At 48.3% G+C, this 18,118-nt stretch overlaps 1 protein-coding gene across 6 annotated transcripts in view; it reads left to right on the top strand.

Moving 5' to 3' along the window:
* Positions 1-18,118, top strand: part of GALNT18 (polypeptide N-acetylgalactosaminyltransferase 18) — a 362,191-nt gene that overhangs the window by 86,518 nt on the left and 257,555 nt on the right. The window contains exons 2-3 of one of the 6 annotated variants that reach the window (XM_065528547.2): positions 11,207-11,298; positions 16,220-16,305. The exons of 4 other annotated variants lie outside the window; for them this stretch is intronic. In XM_065528547.2, coding sequence (XP_065384619.1) covers positions 11,207-11,298; positions 16,220-16,305 — 178 coding nt within the window. The remainder of the gene's footprint in view (positions 1-11,206; positions 11,299-16,219; positions 16,306-18,118) is intronic. One more of the 6 variants, XM_065528548.2, reaches the window with a different exon arrangement.

Here is an 18,118-nt window from a genome sequence, read left to right on the forward strand (position 1 = left end):
AATCCTGAGATGGTTCTGTTGTGGGAAGTCCAAGGACTGGGTTTTGGGAAACAGTGTTTTCTAACCTGCTTCCTCCAGACCCAGTCAGCTTAGGGATGACTTTCTCCACGGCTGGGCTATTTCTGTCTAGTCACTAGGGCCTGTAGTCTTCAGTGAAGCTCCTGTTCTCTGGGCAGCCCTGGAGACACACGGACACATCCTTTCTTCTCAGCTCCCTGTCTAGACACCATGCAGACCTACAAAATCTTTTCTCCTTATAAAACATGATTGCCTGTATCCTGGTGACCACATTTTCTAAATTCTCCAAAGAATTATGGTTAAAGGATTTTTTCTCTGGCTTGTGAATTCATCTTAAAAGCCTTACAAAGGTAAAGCAATATATTTATATTGATTTGTATATTGAATAGATTCCTAGGAAATGCAGAGTAGGGTAGCACAGTGGTTAAAAATGCAGACTGACTCACAGCTCCAGCCCTGATTAGCTGTGTGACCTCAGGCAAGCTGTGTGATCTCTCAGTGCCTCGGTTCCCTCATGTTTGGAACAGGAGTAACAGCAATGCCTCTCCCATAGAATTATTATGAAGATCAGCAGAGTTGATCTGGATAAAGCACTTACAACAGTGTCTGACCATAGTGAGCAGTGTATTCATTTTTATATAAAACATAAAACATTCTGCTCACTGTACAGAGTAAAAATGTAACTGCATGAGATGGCCTGGACAAATCCGGGAAGCACCAGCACCACACACATTTGAGCAAATTAAATAAGAAACTTAGGTAGTGGTGCTGCCTGGCTTTGGCCAAGCCCTGTTCTTTTTTTGCCTTAACATTCTGCCTTGAAGCACCACTTTGTGAAGCTCTGGTCATTGTTTTTGCAAAGTAGGAATGCACAAGGCATAACAATGGTGTGCACCTACCACATGAAGTGAAGCTGAACGTCACTTTGCTAAACCCAATTAGCAGAGTCCGTAAGTCCTTCTCTTTAGAGACTCATTCTAGCTGTGATCTATGTAAGTGGCATGCAGGGACCAGGAGGCTTTTTTGTTTGTGTCAGTTTTCATTTCTAGGATATGGAGTTGCTGAAGGTCTTGGTGGGTTTCATCAACTATGGAGCTGTAGAGGAAGAAGCTGATGTCAGGAAGGCAGAAGTTATCAGAGGCCAGAGCAGCAGCATCTGATCAGATCCTAGTGAGGTGTGAGGATGGCAGGCCCTAGTTTTCTCCCTCATACTTTCCTCTGTGGGTAGAGTCACCTTGACTCTCTTGGGAGGCAGGATAGAAACCTGGCTTAGCACTTGGGCTTTGGAGCAGACAGACCTAGTTGAACAACCTGGCCCTGGATCTACCAGTTGTTTGATCTTGGGAACTTTGTTTGCTAACCAGTCCAGTCCTATTCTGTAAAATACAGATAATGATAGTACCCATGTCACTGAGCTGTTGGATTGAGTTCAGTGAGGAAATGTATAGAAAATGCCTGGAACTCAATAAATGAAAGCTTTGATTATTAGTATTGCTGAGTGGTCTTTTCCATGTGTCCAGTTTAGCCCAAGGTCTTGATAATTTCGTGTCATTTCCTCTACAGGCCCCTTAAAAGTGTGGTCAGGAATAGCTGGAGAGAGAACCTAGGTTGAAAGATCTGCTTGCTTAGACTAAACCATGAATTACTGTATATATGTTTGGATGGGAAATGGGTGGAGGACTTGGACCTCCGTGGATAGGGACCCCCCTCCACATGGGAAAGGCCCTCCTTGTGATTTCACACTGCCTCTGTGGGGACTCCAGAGGCAGTTACAGGAAGTGAGGAACAGGCAGAAAAGCATGTCTAAGCCAGCAGGGCACTGTGAGGCCCCAGGGAGCAGGACAGAGCATGGCATACAATGGTCCCCAGGGAAGATGCAGGAGGAAGGTGGGAGCCTGGCAGGAAATGCATCTACTGGGCAGGCTGCAGCTGAAAGCACCCACACTCCCTGGAGGAAGTCACACGATCCAGGCAGGAGGGCAAACCTAGCAGGGGTTGGCTGTGGAAGCGTGGCTGGCTGCGTGGTCAGAAGTTCTGGCCAACGGCATCTGAGCCCAGCCTGTGGGCTGGGGACAGGGCAGGGTTCTCTTCCCTGGGAAAGAGCTGGCATGAACTTGGTAGCCCTTCTGTGGAAAATGGAGCCCATGAGAACCAGGAGTCAGAACTTGGCCTAGGACATCAGAACTTGGCCTCCATGGACAACAACGGCAGCACAGAAAAGAATAACACTGGCGGTTGCATCTGTTGCTTTGCTATGTGCTTCAAATCACATTATTTCAAATAATCTTCACACCAACTCAATGCAGAAAATATTATCACCATGTGACTGTGTAAACTGAGGCTCATCTAAGTTAACTGACTTGCCTTGTGTTGCAGAGCTGCTCAATGGCAGAACCAGGGGTCACCGTGTCTGCTCAGTCAGTATCTCATGCTTTTACTCATGGTACCAGAGTGCCCTGGTCTCCAGCTGGCCGGGGGCCAGGGTCTGCCTCACCAGCAGCTGTTCACACTCATTCTTTTTGTATTATGTAAAAAGCACTGCACTGTGGGCCGAGAGCCATGCAGATACTCCATGGGACTTTGGAAGGGATCTGATGAAGTTCCTTATTCAATTTCCTCAATTTAAAGACAAGGAAATGGCAGTTCAGAGAGGCTAACAGCTTTGCCTGTGGTCACTCAGCAAGGCAGTAGTGGAGCCAGGACCCAAACAAGGTCTACTGGCTCCCTGCCCCACGGCAGCCCCGCTGCATTGTGCTGTTTTCCTCCCATGCTGCAGAGGACGTGGGCAGACTGCTGCAGGCTGCATGTGCTGCTGCTGCTGCATGAGGAACATCAACAGAATCCAGCATTTAAAGGCCACCAGCATATCTTGAGGGACAGGTGGCAGGAGTAATTTGTGTCTGCAGTTGTCTTTGTAAACCCAGCATGGAGAACATATCAAGAAGCCAGCAAGAACTGCACAGGTTCTATTTGTCTGCTAATTAGAATGAAGTAAGTGCCAATGGAAAATGGATTGAGGAAAAGGTGGAAATTTTCAAGTCACATAGGATGGCAGGAGGGGTGGCGATCTGATGTCTTGGGCGAGGATAGACCTGTATCTCAGTGTGTATGTCTGTGGCTCTGGCTCGGCTATTGCTCTCATCTGTCTCCCTGGCTGACTAAGCATCTTGAGGACAAGACTGTGTTATATTCACTTTCACATCAGCAGCATCCAGCACAGAGTCTGGCATGGAGTTGGCATTGAGCAAATGTTTGTTGACTGACTGAATAATTGAAACCCATTACTCAAGATAAGAGTGAGACAAAATGGCTGGTGAGTTGCTCTTTCTCCTTTCGTATTATGCCTACCATGGGCTAATACTTCCTCCTTTAGAGGGTTCTGGCAGATCTCATGGTCATTGTGTGTCTCTTTGAATATCGGCCTCCCTTAGGGGCCATCAGGTTGGCGATAGGAGTCACCATTGGAGTTTGTTAGTTCTGACCAGCTGTGGTCAAAGGCCTGAACCAGTTGCCCATGGCCAAGGGCCTGGACACCAAAGTCCGGTTGCCCTAGTTCAAGTCTTGGCTTCATCACTTTCCATGACCTTGGGCAAGCCACTTGACCTCTATAAGCCTCAGTGTCCTGATCTGTGACATAGGGGTGCTAGTATAGGGTGTGATGAGGCTGCATGAGATGATGCATAGTGCTGGCACATAGCAACACATCTCAATCCATGTTAGGTCTTGTACTATAATTCCCTGAGGGGCTGGGATACATGACAGACCCAGCCCTACTCCGTCTGCCAGGCAGGCAGTAAGCAAGCCATGGCCCTGTGCCATGTCGCCTTTGTTTAGAAGCACAAAGGAGAGCAGGAGACAATGAGGCAGAGAGAAGAGGCATCTATTAGGAATGGCACTGGGAGAAAATATCAGATACACAGACGTGCACCGGGGCAGGCCAATGATTGGATAACATTTTTGTTCTGTTTCTTTTATCCATAACTTAGTTATTTAAAGTGCAGGAAAAAAAAAAAAGCCAGAATACACTGTTTCATTTGTACAAATAAGGATTATAAATAGCTGTTGTGGAGAGGAGGTAGAGTAGGAGGCAGTGTGGAGAGAGTGGAGTGCCACGGTGAGCCCTGACTCACTGCCGTGGGGGCCGGGGTCCTGTTGGTCTGGAGACAGTACATGTGTCTGTCTCTGAGCGAAAATGTCGCCTCACTCCTGGTGGCTCCTTAGGGAAACCTACATGGATAAAGAGCACTGTGGCATTGGAACAGGCTTGGAGGGCATTAGTATCAGAAGGTATGGCAAAGACAGTAGGATTTGGAACAAGGCAGACCTGGGTACCTGGGTTTGGATCCTGGCTTCCTCATTGACCAGCTGTGAGACTGCTGGCAAGTTGGCTGGGCTCAGCTTCTTCTCTGTAGCCTGCAGGTGATGACAGATCACTAATAGGGTGCCCTGAGGATGAAACAAGCCTCAGAAGCTACTTCATTCCTGGTGGCAGCTCAACAGAACAGGAGTTCATTGCCAACTTTGGCATGATAGGCAGGTATTTCTGAGGCCAGACAGCTGTAACATTTTCTGGGTTCTGGAGATTACCTAAGGGCTGGGGAGTAACATGGATTGGGGGTGAGGGGGGCAGGGCAATGCACTGGTTAGTCTGAGGGGGCAGATGTACCCAGACCCCACTTTGACCTCTGAACAGGTCTCAAACTTTGAGCCATCTGACCTTCCAAAGAATTAGGCCAGTAATTATTATTATGACAATTATTTAGCACCCTTGTTGCCATCCAGGTAATTACCTGGCATTTTAGTTTCCATCAGCAGCATAGACTGTCTGCAAATTATCTGCTGTTGAATGCTCGCCCTGGCCTTGCCAAGAGAGTAGGCTGAGGGATGTGTTAGCAACTCAGTCTTTCTGAGGCTCCAATTCTCAACCATGCGTCAATCAGAAAGCCCTTGTCCTGGAATTTAATATCATGCATGGCTTTGACCAAGGGCCAGCCTTGAAGCAGCTCAGTGAGAAGCCCTCTGTGTTTTTCCAGGACTGCAGCCATAGACATATTCCATTATGTTGTTCAAGATGATCTGAGCTCAGGCATTGACCAGCTTGGCTCTCTTCATGACTGGTGAGCTTTGTCTTTGTCTTTAAGAATGCAATTGGATTTTCTTCTTAGCTTCAGTTCAGTTTTATGAGCATTGATTGAGTGCCCACCGTGTGGCCATGATTATGTTCTGTGTAAGGAGACTGAGAAATAGCGCAGGGGAGTGGAAAGAGCCAGGGCTTGAACTCACCTGTGGCTGAACGCCTCTCACTGCTCATTAGCTGTGTGCCTTCAAGATAGTTATCTGAAGCCTCTGAGCCTTGGTTTCTCACTTGTAAAAAGAGATGAACAATGATCTACGTGGTTTTTAGAATGGAGAAGTGGTTGTAAAGTCCGTGCTCCAGCTCAGGTACTCAATGAATGATAGTCATCTTTTCCTGTTGTTCCTCTCTCCTCTCCCCTCCCTTCCTCTTCCCTGCTTTCTCCTACTTTTTTTTTTTTTTCCTTGCCCTCCAGGAACTTAGTGTTGAGCTGTTGGGCCAGGTGGAGACCTAGGTTAATCATTTCAAAATGGTGTCAAAATGGGAGTAAATGGGGCACTCTGGGATTCAGAGATGGATGCCCAAAGATAGTTTTCTCGCTGTCAGCCTTGCAAGTTCAGGGAAAAGGTGTATCCTATGCACGTGTTCATGACACACGCACATACACAGCTGCAAATGTGTAGAGACTGCAGGTTTATAGTACCTGCACTCACACACGTGTGTATACATACACAAAACACATACATATCCTCACCTATCAGAAGGGCCCTGACCCAAAGCAGCATACACCCCAGTTGTTTACATGAAAGGATCACAGTGAACAGATTGAGCCAGAGTTAAGGGAGCAAGTGAGAGGGTGAGAGACCCGGAGACTCACAGCAGGAGGGAGCTCTTGTTATACCTAGGGCTGGCTGGACAAGGGGAGAACTAGTGTTACCAGGGTAGGGTAGGAACCAAAGCTTTGGAAGCGATGCTGCCTGGTGCAAGGTACAGTCACTGTGGAGACGTGGGCCCAAAGCACTGCAGGAGAGGAAGAAATACCCTGACCGCTCTGCTACCCTGTGATCCCCTATGGATGGCTTCCCTTGGCTGAGCCTTACTGAGGAGGCTGGGTGCTGCATAGGCAGGGGCCTCCTTCCTGGGCACAGAGCCTGGCAGAGAAAGGGGGAGAGTAACCAGCCCAATGTGTATACACTTGTGTACACTCATGTATAGGCAAGCACAGGTTGTCTGAGCTTCTTCCTCCAGGGCACTCAGGATTGGGGAAGGAAGAGGGGAACAGGCAGGGGTGGTGCAGCTGGCATGACTTCCAAGCCCCTCCCACATGTCTGCAATGCTGGCAGGGTTCCTAGACCTGTGCTGTGGACGGGGCTTCCTGCAGGGTTTTCTCAAAGCCTGTATACTGTGCTGCCTCAGTTGCTTATGAGAAACCTTGATTGGCTTCTACACTGCCTGGCTGTTGCTGAAGGCAGTTATGGATTTACACATATTCAGGATAAATCCCCGTGTAGTGTCTTTCCCTTTCTACTCCAGCAGCACACTCAGGAGGGGTGAGAGGTACAGTGCAGGTAGCAGGCAATGGCCTGTAGCAGGCAGGGGGCTTGTCCTCAGAGTAGGCCCCAGCCTGGGGCGCGGGCATGGCATCACAGTGTTGTCCTCAGTGAGTGCCTAGTTCCTGCCTTTGTTTCCTCGAGGCCCCCCGAGGCTGTGGTAGGCTCTCTCCCACTTGACCCTACCTCCTTGGCTCTGCCCTTTTCCAGTGCTGCTAGTCTCAGTAGGACTTTTGCCAGGAAGTGGGAGCTGGTGGCTCCAGGCTGAGCTTCTGTGGGGCACCCAGTGGACAGTACGTCTGTGGTGCTGGTTGACAAGAGAACTCTGTGCTCTCCACCCAGCAGCACAGCTGACCAGAGTGGCTGTGTGTTGTGAACACTGAAGGGCTCTACAGGTGACTTTGTCCAAGTGCTGGGCAGGTAGAATGGAGGTCAGGAACTTGGCCTCCAGTCCCAGGTCTGTGCAGTCTGGGAGGTCTGGAGAACTCCTTAGTCTTTTGCCCGCCTTTTCTTTTCCTCTGGAGGATGCCTGTGGCACGCCTGTTTGGATCCGATGGACTTCCAGAAGGGTTAACTGAAAAATGCATTCCAGATCACAAAGCTCATGGGTCTGTCCTGCCCACTGGCGTGTTGAGCAGGGTCTGCCCAGAGTGCTGTATGGATTCAGGTCCAGTTGATGTTGCCCTGATGACTGCTGACAGCACCCACGGCTTGAAGGTATCTCCTGGAGGCAGAGACAGGGCCCCGTCAGCAGCCCAGGGAAGAGGACAACCTTCCTGTTTGCTGTGGACAGAGGGCATTTGTTCACTTAAAAAAAATGCCTTAAGTTATTAAGTGCATGCTGAAGATGGCAGGAATCTAGGGGCCCCTTCCCCACTCTGTCTGAGTTGCTTTAGGGCTGGAATTTGCTTGCTCCAGCCTTCCCTCCTCTCTGGCTGGCCTGGCCTCCTTGCTAGAGGCATCACAAGCCCGTGCATGTGAATGAACCTATGCTGGGGAGGAGGGGATGGAGGGCCTGGCCCTGGGGCACAGTTAAGGCGTTGACTTCAAGAAAAGCTGCTCACGTGGGATGTCAGTATGTCTGTGATACCTGAGCTGTCTCCCAGCTGCCTTGCTCAAGCACCCTTCTGTGCTGAGGACTGGACTCTGAAGAACTTCAGGAAGATGCAGGAATGTTTCTGTAGAAGAATTCATACTGAGTATGAAAGCCAAAGACAGTTAAACCTGGGTAAAGACATATAGTCATGTACACACTCACACACATACACACTAACACGCATACACACTCATACATATGTAGTCACTCTCTCAGACGCTCACAGACATACTCATACACATTCATACATAGGTACACATGCATACATAGGCACATGCTCATATACAGTCTCTCTCCTTCCCCCTCTAACATGCATGTGCACACATTGCAGCAAACATGATCTGCATATGTCTGTGTGTGTGAATGTGTATAAGGAGATTATTATAAAGAATTGGCTTACACTACTACTGAGGCGGAGAAGCCCCAAGATCTGCAGTTGGCAAGCTGGAGGTCTATGGGAGACCATGATGTAGTTCTGAGTCTGAAGGCCTGAGAATAAGGAGAGCAGATGGTATAAGTTCCAGTCCAAAAGCTGGCAGGCTTGAGACCCAAGAACAAATGTTCAGTTCAAGTTTGAAAGCAGGAAGAGTCCAGTGTTCCAGCCCAAACAGTCATGCAGGAGGGGTTCACTCATTCATAGAAGGGTCAGCCTTTTGTTCTATTCAGGTAGGTCTTCAACAGATTGGATGAAGGCCACCTACATATAGTCAATCTACTGATTCAAATGTTCATCTCATCCAAAAACACCCTGAGGCATATCCAGAATAATGTTTGACCAAATATCTGGGCACCCCATGGCCCAGACAAGTTGACACATGAAATCACATCTGGTACCTGGTGACTTCATGCATTAATAGGTGTCCTGGTGCAACACAGGGCAGGCACTAGTAATACCTCCTGGAACTTTTGGTCAACCCCTGGAATACAGAAGAGGTTGTTATCTTGGATGGGCCCTTTAGTCATGGAGCTAGCCAGGTGTCTTGGCCAAGCCCCACACTAGCCTTGAGGACCTCTCACAGTAGCAGAATGTCAAAGCTCTGCCCATCAGCTTGTCTGAAATGACACTTCTTATCTTTCACCTGTTCACTCCCTGGGTTTAACAGCAATTTTTGCCCCATGGTTTGCACCAAAAGCTTGGGCATTTTCTTTGAAACTCCCATGCCCTCTTCCCTTATATCCTTTTTGAATCAAGTCCTGCCAGTTTCTTCCTTTTTAATATTTCATTCTCAAATCTATCACTTTTCTCTCTCTGCCCATTAGTATCACCTGGGTCCTAGCTCCCATCATGTCTTTCTACTTTCCTGCATCTACCTCCTCAGTGGTTCCCTTGTTCTCAGTCTTGCCCCACCTAGCCCATCATCCACATGTTTGTCAGGGAGATTTGTGAACAAAAAGATCTGACAGTATCAGTCTCTGATTAATTCCCCTTATTACTTTCTCATTGCTTTGTAGAGTTTGCAAGCTGATTCCCTAAAGGCCAAATGCAGCTCACAGTTACATAATCTGATTGCCTTTACAACTGAAGGTGTGTACCTTCTGGTTTGCCACAGTCCTCCCAACTCCTTACCATCTTACACCTGCTTCCAACTCCTTACATCTTACACCTGAGCAGGTTACTTGTCTAGTCTCTGAAGTCAGAGGTCCAAACTCTTCCACATCACATTTGAGTTCTGTCACAATTTGGCCTTAGCTGACCTTCCTAGTTGGATTTTTAGGCAATTCTACCTAAGTACTCTGTGCTTTAGCCTTCCTAGTCTACACCCTTCCACAAACACACAGTATTCTTTGCCTTTATCCTTGCCATTCAGGTTGCTTGGGTGGCCTTCCTCTTTTGAACTCCTGAATAATTTCCAATTATCCTCTAAGACTCTATTCATATGCCACCTACTCTCTGCTGTCTTTCCATAACATTCTCTAGGATTCAGTTTCCTCCTTTGTAAAATGGGGGTAATCATAGGTCCTATGTGATGGAGCTGTTATGAGGATTAAATAAGATAACCCATGCTAAGTGCTTAGCACAGTATCTGGCATATCAGAAATGCTCAGCAAATAGCCAGCTGCCAGTCTGCCTGGCATCTAGAAGTGTTGGTGGTTTGGGCAGTGGCAGGGCCTCTGCTGTTTGTCTCCTGCTAGGGTGACTGAGTTTAACAGGCTCTTACTATTCACAGTTTAAGAAAACAGAGAATAATTGGTGTCCATCAGGCAATGAGTAGAAAACAGCTCATTGCAGATGCCTGGCTTTGATGGGCTCTTCAAGACAGGGGAGGAATTTGTTATGCCCAGAGAGCTGGGTTTTAAAAATGTATAAATATATATTTAATCTTGAAGAAGTTTAAATATTTCATGGGCCATTGCTCATGGCTTGGTACCTCTAATTGCTGAACCTTGGTGGCAGAGACACTGCTTTGTGGCATCTGTTTACAGTTCTGTAGAATAAAGCTCATGTGGACATTTACTTAGGAAAAATCTGTGAATTGCAGAACCACGTAGGAATAATAATTATTGTCCCTGTTTTGGTACTGGAATGAGCTGACTGTATCAGCCCGGAGACTTGAAAGGCAAACAAGTTATCTGCAGGGGTAAAAAGAAACACCCCAATCCAACAGCAGACCATAGGGACATTTGATCAAAAAAGTGTCTTAGATAGTGAAACATAGGTTCTGTGCCAGATTTTCTTTTTCTTCATGCAGAGAAAAGCTACTGTAGACAGAAGCAGATGCTTCTCTTCTCCATCCTTAGTCCAGAGTTGGCAGGGGACAGGGGTTTGGGGGGTACCTTCAAGACAATGAAGACTTCTGGAAGTGTCACTGCACAGGGAATACGGGCCTAGACAGGAAACATTCGTGGCCAGGAATGCCAAGGTCATTGGCAATCTGGTGTCAAGGCCTGGAGAAATGCATTTATTAATGGGAAAGCATCATCCCTGTTTTGGAATCCTTCAGGAGAGGGTGCCCACATCAGATGAGAATTGTCATACTTTAGGTGCAAGACTCTCATAGACATTGAGGAACCTGTCCATCTTAGGGTGTGGCGTGGACTCGACTGGATTGCTGTTCACTGAGAGCTGCTGTGCTCCTGTGGGAGGGTAATATTCCCCACTTTCCCTGGATTTCACACTTCACCATGTGACTTATTTTGGCTAAATAAATGTGAGCAAAAGTGACATATCACTTCCAGGTGGAAACTTTAAGAGCCGATATAGCTCAATGGTCAATGGTACGGGTGTTCTAGCAGCTCTTTTCCCAATGTAAGGGTGACAGTAATGACACAGGAGCAGGGATCCTGGGTGACCCTGATGGTTGTGTAGCCTGAGATGTAGACTTTGTGATGTAAGCCACTGATAATTGGGGTGTTTTTGTTACTGCAATATAGCCAGCTCTCTCCTGACAAATACACTATATTTTTTAAAAGAAATAATGATGTATTTATTACTTCCATGAATAACTATATATATTCTGATTTTTCTAGCAGAAAGACAATGAAAGAAGTAACTATACATGCCAGAAAGGGAGCAGCAGCTGCATTTTTAAAGGAGCATCAAAGACCCCAGGAGTCTACTTGTAAGAGTCTACGAATTTATTCACAAAGTCGTGCTATTCTACCATCACACAAACACTCTCACCCACAGAAATGTTTGATCTATAGCCAGGCCCATGGATTGCAGGAAACTGTTACATGGAAACACCAATACTCGCTTCCCTCCCTCCACCCACATCTAACTTCCTGTTCTTCCCTGATGACATCCTGCCTTTATGGCTTTATACATCCCTGACTGCCTGCCTAAAATGCCATTGCTCTCTTCTCTTCCAACATCCTGTCCCTGAGAACGCCTAGCATACATATAGCAAATGTCTACCCTGCCTCTGGAGCCTTTCTCATACCTTTCCCTCACTCCAGGCAGATGGAAGTTTCTTTCATGTCTTTCAATTGCCAACTGGTCACCCCATTAGCATGTTGCAGAGACAACTCAAATGTGATATGCATGGCCAGGTGTGATGGCTCATGCCTGTAATCCCAGCACTTTGGGAGACTGAGGCGGGCAGATCACCTGAGGTTGGGAGTTCGAGACAAGCCTGACCATCATGGAGAAACCCTGTCTCTACTCAAATTACAAAATTAGCTGGGCGTGGTGGCAGGCACCTGTAATCCCAGCTACTCGGGAGGCTGAGGCAGGAGAATCGCTTGAATCCGGCAGGCGGAGGTTGTGGTGAGCCGAGATCGTGCCATTGCACTTCAGCCTGGGCAACAAAAGCGAAACTCCGTCTCAAAAGAAAAAAAAAAAAAAAGAGTAGTGTGCACTACACCGGATCATCAGCTTTCTTCAAGCCTGTTGCCCTTTTTGTCTCCCCCATATCCACAACTGACTCCACCCTCCATTTAGATAAAATCGGTAGCCCCGTATTCTGTGTTTCACTCATTCTTCCCCTGTCTCAACCTCATCCAATCAAGTCTTACTGATTTCGCCGCTGAAATGTTTCGTGAACTTTTTTTGCTCTTACTATTGCTGTTTCAGATAAGGACCTTATCATCTCGCACTGGTTTTCATCTCACAGTCTTTCTTATTCATTGAGCTCCCTGCTTCTCATTCACCTCCATTCTACCACTTCTATTACCCTAGAAGGTAAGGATCCAGTGGAAACTTTCAGTCATTCCTGTTTCCTTGAGAGTGATGTTTAAATTGCTAGGATGGCGTTCTGGGCCTTTCAAAATCTCCTCCATTTCGTTGTTTTTCCTACCACTCCTCCTCCCCACCCTGTCTATATTCTGGCAACACCAGAATGTATTCATGCATATATATGTATTTTTTTCTTGCACCTCTCCGAATTTGTATATTGGTTTTTCTGCATGAAATCCCCTCCTTTCTCTTCAACCTTCTCTGATAACCCTGGACTTAGTCTTTAATATCCAGTCCGAGTTTCGCATCCTCTGGGAAGCCTCCTGGAAACCCCAGGCAGAATCTCTGTCTCCTTTCCTATTGCTTCTCAGAGCTTGTGTTTTGCTTCTCTTAAAACACTTCCACTCCCTGCCAGCTATGATTCAAGAATGACACAGATAAGTGTCTTGAAGGCAGAGACTGAGTCCTATTTACTTATGTATTTCCTTTGTTCACTAGACAATGATATGGAGTGCTTCTCCATAAATGTGTATCAGTCTGTTTTGTTGTAACAAACAGCTTCCCGCCCCCAAATCAGTGACTTAGAATAAGAAACACTCTAGGCTCACATTAAAGTTGGAGACTGTGTGAGTCAGTTGTGGCTGCCACAGCTCCGCTAGGTTCTGTTCCACGTGTCTTCCCATTCTGAGGCACAGGCTGAAGGACCAATCCCTATTTGGAACACGCCATTTTCCTGGAAGACAAAACGAAAGTGAGAGCCTCCATATGCAGTGGCTCCTAAAGCTTCTGCTAGGGCCTAGTTTATATCATATCCCATTGATCACAGCAAGTACAGGCTCAAGCTCAGTATCATTGAGAAACCATTCTCCCATAGGATAGAGGGATACTGCAAGGCAATGGTAATAAATAACCTTGTGTAATAGTTCACAGAGAAGGGGGACAGATAAATGAGAATTATACTCTACTGCAATCCATTAAATTAAATAGACTCATGCTGCTGAAAAGGACCTTGAAGAACTCCAGTTTCCTCATTTGTTGGGCGTTTGTCATTTTGGGCCACCTAGCATCTGAGCCCACTTCTTATGTTTGGGAAATTTCCTACTTCTTGAGTCTTGGTGGGAAGAGAGGCTGATCAGAACAGGCTTCTACTAGATAAGTGATTTCCAGCCTTTCTTGGATTTAGGGCCAGGTCTATGACTTGGGCTACATCAATCACAAGTATTTGATTTAAGACTTTGAATCAAGAGCTGGTACTTCGCACTAGCTAAAGTGCCAGGAGCCTTGAGTTCTTGGGGCCCTGGTAGCTGCAATGCAGTGCCTAGTATCCACAGTATTGGCGGTGCCCAGAGGGTCCTCTACTGAAGTAAGATTTAGGGTGATGTACTTGGTGACCTGAGAACCTGGTTCTCTACCTCTCTTGGCAATTCCATGAGCTTCCCAGTGTCCTTTAATTAATTCACTTCTGACTCATGTTAGCCAGTGCTGTTGCCATTGCTTATAGCTGCGTGTCCTACTTCCTTTCCCAGGGAGGCAGGGTGTAAGATTTTTAAGAGCATTAGCTTTGAAACCAGACTTCTTGAGTTTGAAGACCTCTAGAGGTAGCTCTCGGTTACCTCTGTACTGGGAGCAGGCAAACTACTTAACTTCCATGAGCCTCCGTTTCCTCACCTGTAATGTGAGAGTGACAATAAGATTTGCCTCAAACAGTTGTTGTGTTAAAAGAGATGCTGCACTTGGAGGGGATGCAGGACCTATTCTGATTGCAGTTCTTTGAAAGAAAGCGAAATGACTGTCTCAAGTTCATAATGTCTGTGTGTGGCAAAACTGGAAGGCAGACCTCCTGGCTCAAAATAGCACTGTAGACCTTCATTCAGATGGAATTTATTTTGTGGACATAATGAAAGGGCTTGTAATAAGAAAAAGCATGTAAATTGCTACTTTCTTGGCAAGCAGTGTGTAAGGGAGAGTCTCTGCCTGAATTGTTAGTGGACTGCACTGCGCTCCATCTCTTACTTTACTCTCATCTGCCTAATCTGAGGACAGGGGAAGAAGTTTCATGTTTGGTGCTCCAAGAGAATTTCAGAGTAAGGGTGAGGAAACTGTAAACCCAGATTTGAATAGGAAGCTAGTCTATCCCATGCTGTCCAGGTGGCAAATGTGTGCTCCAGACTTCTGAAACAAGTAGCACAGATTGTGCACAGCTAGCTGCGTGACAAGTGTCCTTGTCGGTGGAGGAGAAGCCGCCACACTGAGACTGTTAGATATCTTGAGTTCTGTGGATACAGTGGACTCTCTGTTTTGTTTTTATGTTTCAACATCCGAAAAAAATCCAGTCACAGTGGCTTGTATCAGGATTCTAGCAGGCTCTGAGCTCTTCTGCGGTAGTCCCAAGGAGCGTGGCATGTGGTGTGGACCAGTCAGAGGTCTTCCCTCTGCTTATTGAGCTGAGTGGTGGTGGGACAGCTGACGCAGAGCTGCCTGTTTCTGTGTTCTTGACAGTGGCCTCTCTGGGGTCAGCTGGTCCCTGTGCCTCCTCCGTGGGGTTAAAGCGAGAAAGTCCCTGTAGGAACAGCATTACTGCAGGAACAGGTGCAGCCACCCATTTGGCTCTGGCTGCCCTGGACTCTATGGCAAAGTGCCTGTTGGCTTCCTTTCCTGGACAAGGGTGTGTGGGCCGGGCCTCTGAGTGGGCTCGCCTGAGTCACCGTTCCCTTCACATAAGCTGCTTCGGAAGTGACTGTCATTGTAGTGCAAATTATGTTTAGGAAGAAGGTGGCTTTGAGCAATTTTTGTTCTCCCGCCACTGTAATCTTCTCTGCCATTTTCTGATAGTGAATAAGAGGACTGAGCAGTTCAGGAATGAAGTCGGAGCTCAGGAAAGTGGCTGCCTGGCCTCAAGTTTCTTCCTTGGTGTAATCAGAACTCTCTCAGGCCTGCTGAGCATCTGTTTTGCCCTTCACAAGGCCTGCAGAGTCCCGAGAACTGGAGAGCAAGTCGCTGTGAAGGGACTCAGAGAGTCACTGACTTGGCTTAAAGAACGAGGTATGAGGAGTGAGTCCAGCTGGTGGCCAGCGAGGGGCTGAGCGTTCTGGCAGGTGGGGCTTAGACCACAAGTCACCAGAGCTCAGGACAGACTTTCCAAGGTTTTACCTTTCTTGTAATTTAAAAATATTTGCTAGTTTGTACCCTGTTTGTATCCAGATAGTGGTGATCTTTAAGATCCTTAGAGAACTTCTAGCTCTCTAGTGAGGTGGAGGTGTCAACTAATTCAGGGCTCAGTATGGAGTACAAAAGAGAGCCAGGAGGTGGTGGGCCTTGGGTGGAAAGGAAGAGGGTACGAGATTCCTAAAGCTTCCCTCCCTGAGGAATTGCCAGCCCGTGGCTGCTGTCAGCCCCCATGAGAGATGTGTCCTAGAGGATACAGCCAGGTAGTCAGGAATAAGGGCATGGGGAGCCTTCCTAGACGGCAGTGGAAGGCCAGCCAGGAGCTCTAAGGCTCCCTGCAGTGGACCCTGCGATGTGCTTCCCAGATCCCCGCCAGGAATGCAGGACTAGTTTCCCCACATGCTGGCGTAGGGCCTGCAAAAGCCTCAGCTGCCTATCGGGTGCTCCTGCTGAGGGGACTGTCTTGCCTGTCCCTCGCCCCCTCCCCGGACTGATCTGCAGGACATGCCTGACCAGGAAGGGGTTCCTTCACTCCAACCCACGACAGCTGTGCAGGGCCACCCCATCTCTAACACTCCCCTCATGGTCAGTACTGCGCTGCAGCCTGGCTTTCCCTCTGCCCCATTAAGCTTCCCCCTGCTCCTGGAGGTGTGGGCCCCAGAGCTCTCCCTACTGACCTCCTGCTGTCCTCTATCTCATAGGCTGCCTCACAGGAAGCCAGCCCACAACATCCCCTTGCACGCCACACAGGCCCTGGGTCATCTCTGGGACTGTTCAGGTCTGCTCGGTGAGTGGCATGGAACATCTTTTCAGAGATGCCTGACATGCTGGGGCAGGGGAACGGGAAGCGGGCTGCTTGCCAGGGGCTGTGAGTGTCTGTGACTGGCAGGGGCGCAGTAGGCGTGCTCACACTGGCTCAGCAGGCCAGAGAACACACCCAGGCACCAGGCTGCTTGTGCTTGAATCTTGCTCTACCATTTGCTTCCTGGGTGATCTGAGGCAGGTTATTTAAGCCCTCTGCGCCTCAGGTTTCCCATCTTTAAAATGGAGAAGATAATTGGACCTCCCTCATGGTGTTCTTATGAGGATAAAATGGGGGAAATCTCTGTAAAGCCTTCAGAACAGTGCCTGCAGGGCATACAGTAAGCGCTACAGGCTTGTTGGTTAAAAACATCGCCCAAGGGCACTGGCCAGGGACTTTCTCCAGGGACCTACCCAAATGGCAGGAAGGGGGTTGTGCTCCTGCTCCCCAGTGCCAGCTGCTTGCACCCTGGCTGCCTCTAGCTCTTGGACCCCTCCTTTGGTGACTTCTGCCTGGTCGTTGGCTGGCAGACCTGATCCAGTGTCACTCCTTGGTCATAAAAACCCACTTCTGGCAGGCACTGGGAACAGTCACTGTCTGCTTGCACCGTGGTCATGGCCCATCCTTACCCACAGCCTTTATATGCCTGCTAGGAGCAAGAGTAGGAGTGGGTGGGCTTCCAGAGGAGGCCTCCAGGATTTCCTGCTTGCAGTCTCGTCAATGAGCTACATCCCTCCTTCCCCTGATTGCTCCTGCAGTCAGGGCGAGATGGGGCTGAGACAGGGGGATGGGAGAGTGCCTGGAAGGTGGTGGCAGCAGTGAGACCATGGAAACTTTCCAAGGGGAACCGAGGCAGTTGATGGGGAGTGAAAGAGATGCAAATCAGGCTTTCCCTGGCTGGCCCATATGGAGAATGGGTTTCTGGCCTCCACATCTACTCCTCACCTTTCCCAACACTGTTTTTGGTCCCAGGAGGCTGATCTCTATGGACTGCAGCAAACAGGCTTCCATGCCTCTGGCTTATAGGTGGGTGTGGCGGTGGAGGCATTTGGCAGTATCCTCGCTCTTCCGTAAACAATGCTCCCAGCCACAATTCTTGCTGGGCTCCTAGAAGGACTCTCTCCCTTGACCCCTCCAGGCCTAATGTGGCAATGGCTTCCCCCTTTTGCTAGCCCAGGGTGCCTCTACCTCTGTTGACTTTCCTTAACCCTGTCTGCCTTTGTAAATAGTTTTTAAATTAAACTCCGTTGGAAATTTCATGCTGGGGCCCTGACAGATCCACATCCCTCTGGGCTGATGCAGCCCCTGGGCTTATGGCCTGGTAAGCAGGGTGTGGGCTAGATTGCAGCCCCCCTCATGCCCAGGTGCCCAGATGCAGGGCACAGTCTATGCGATTGCAACTAGTACTGCTGGGTGGACTGAGTGATCTTTCTTCCTTATGTGTAGCATCTCCATTGCCGGAGAAGATTCTGGGTTTGGTTCCATCACGGAGGCTGGCACGATCTTTTAGCTGCCATAGCATCATCCTTAGAGTGGAAAGTGGACAGAGGAAGCCTGGCAGTGCTGGCATAGCCACAGCCAGGAGAGGAGGCACCAGGATGTTCTGAGGACCATGGCCCCGGGTCCTCTTCCTATTTTTTCCCTTCTGTACTTAGAGAAGCTGGTGGGTCCAGTCCTCCCTCCCCATCTTCTATGACTAACACTTTACTCCTGGATCTACTGGTTTTGACTTATTTCTCAAATAGAATCCTTTCCTAATGAAAAGCCACAGAACACAGGGGCCCCAAACCTGTCTTTT

This window comes from Macaca fascicularis, chromosome 14 (genome assembly GCF_037993035.2).
Source record: "Macaca fascicularis isolate 582-1 chromosome 14, T2T-MFA8v1.1".
Lineage (NCBI taxonomy): Eukaryota > Metazoa > Chordata > Mammalia > Primates > Cercopithecidae > Macaca > Macaca fascicularis.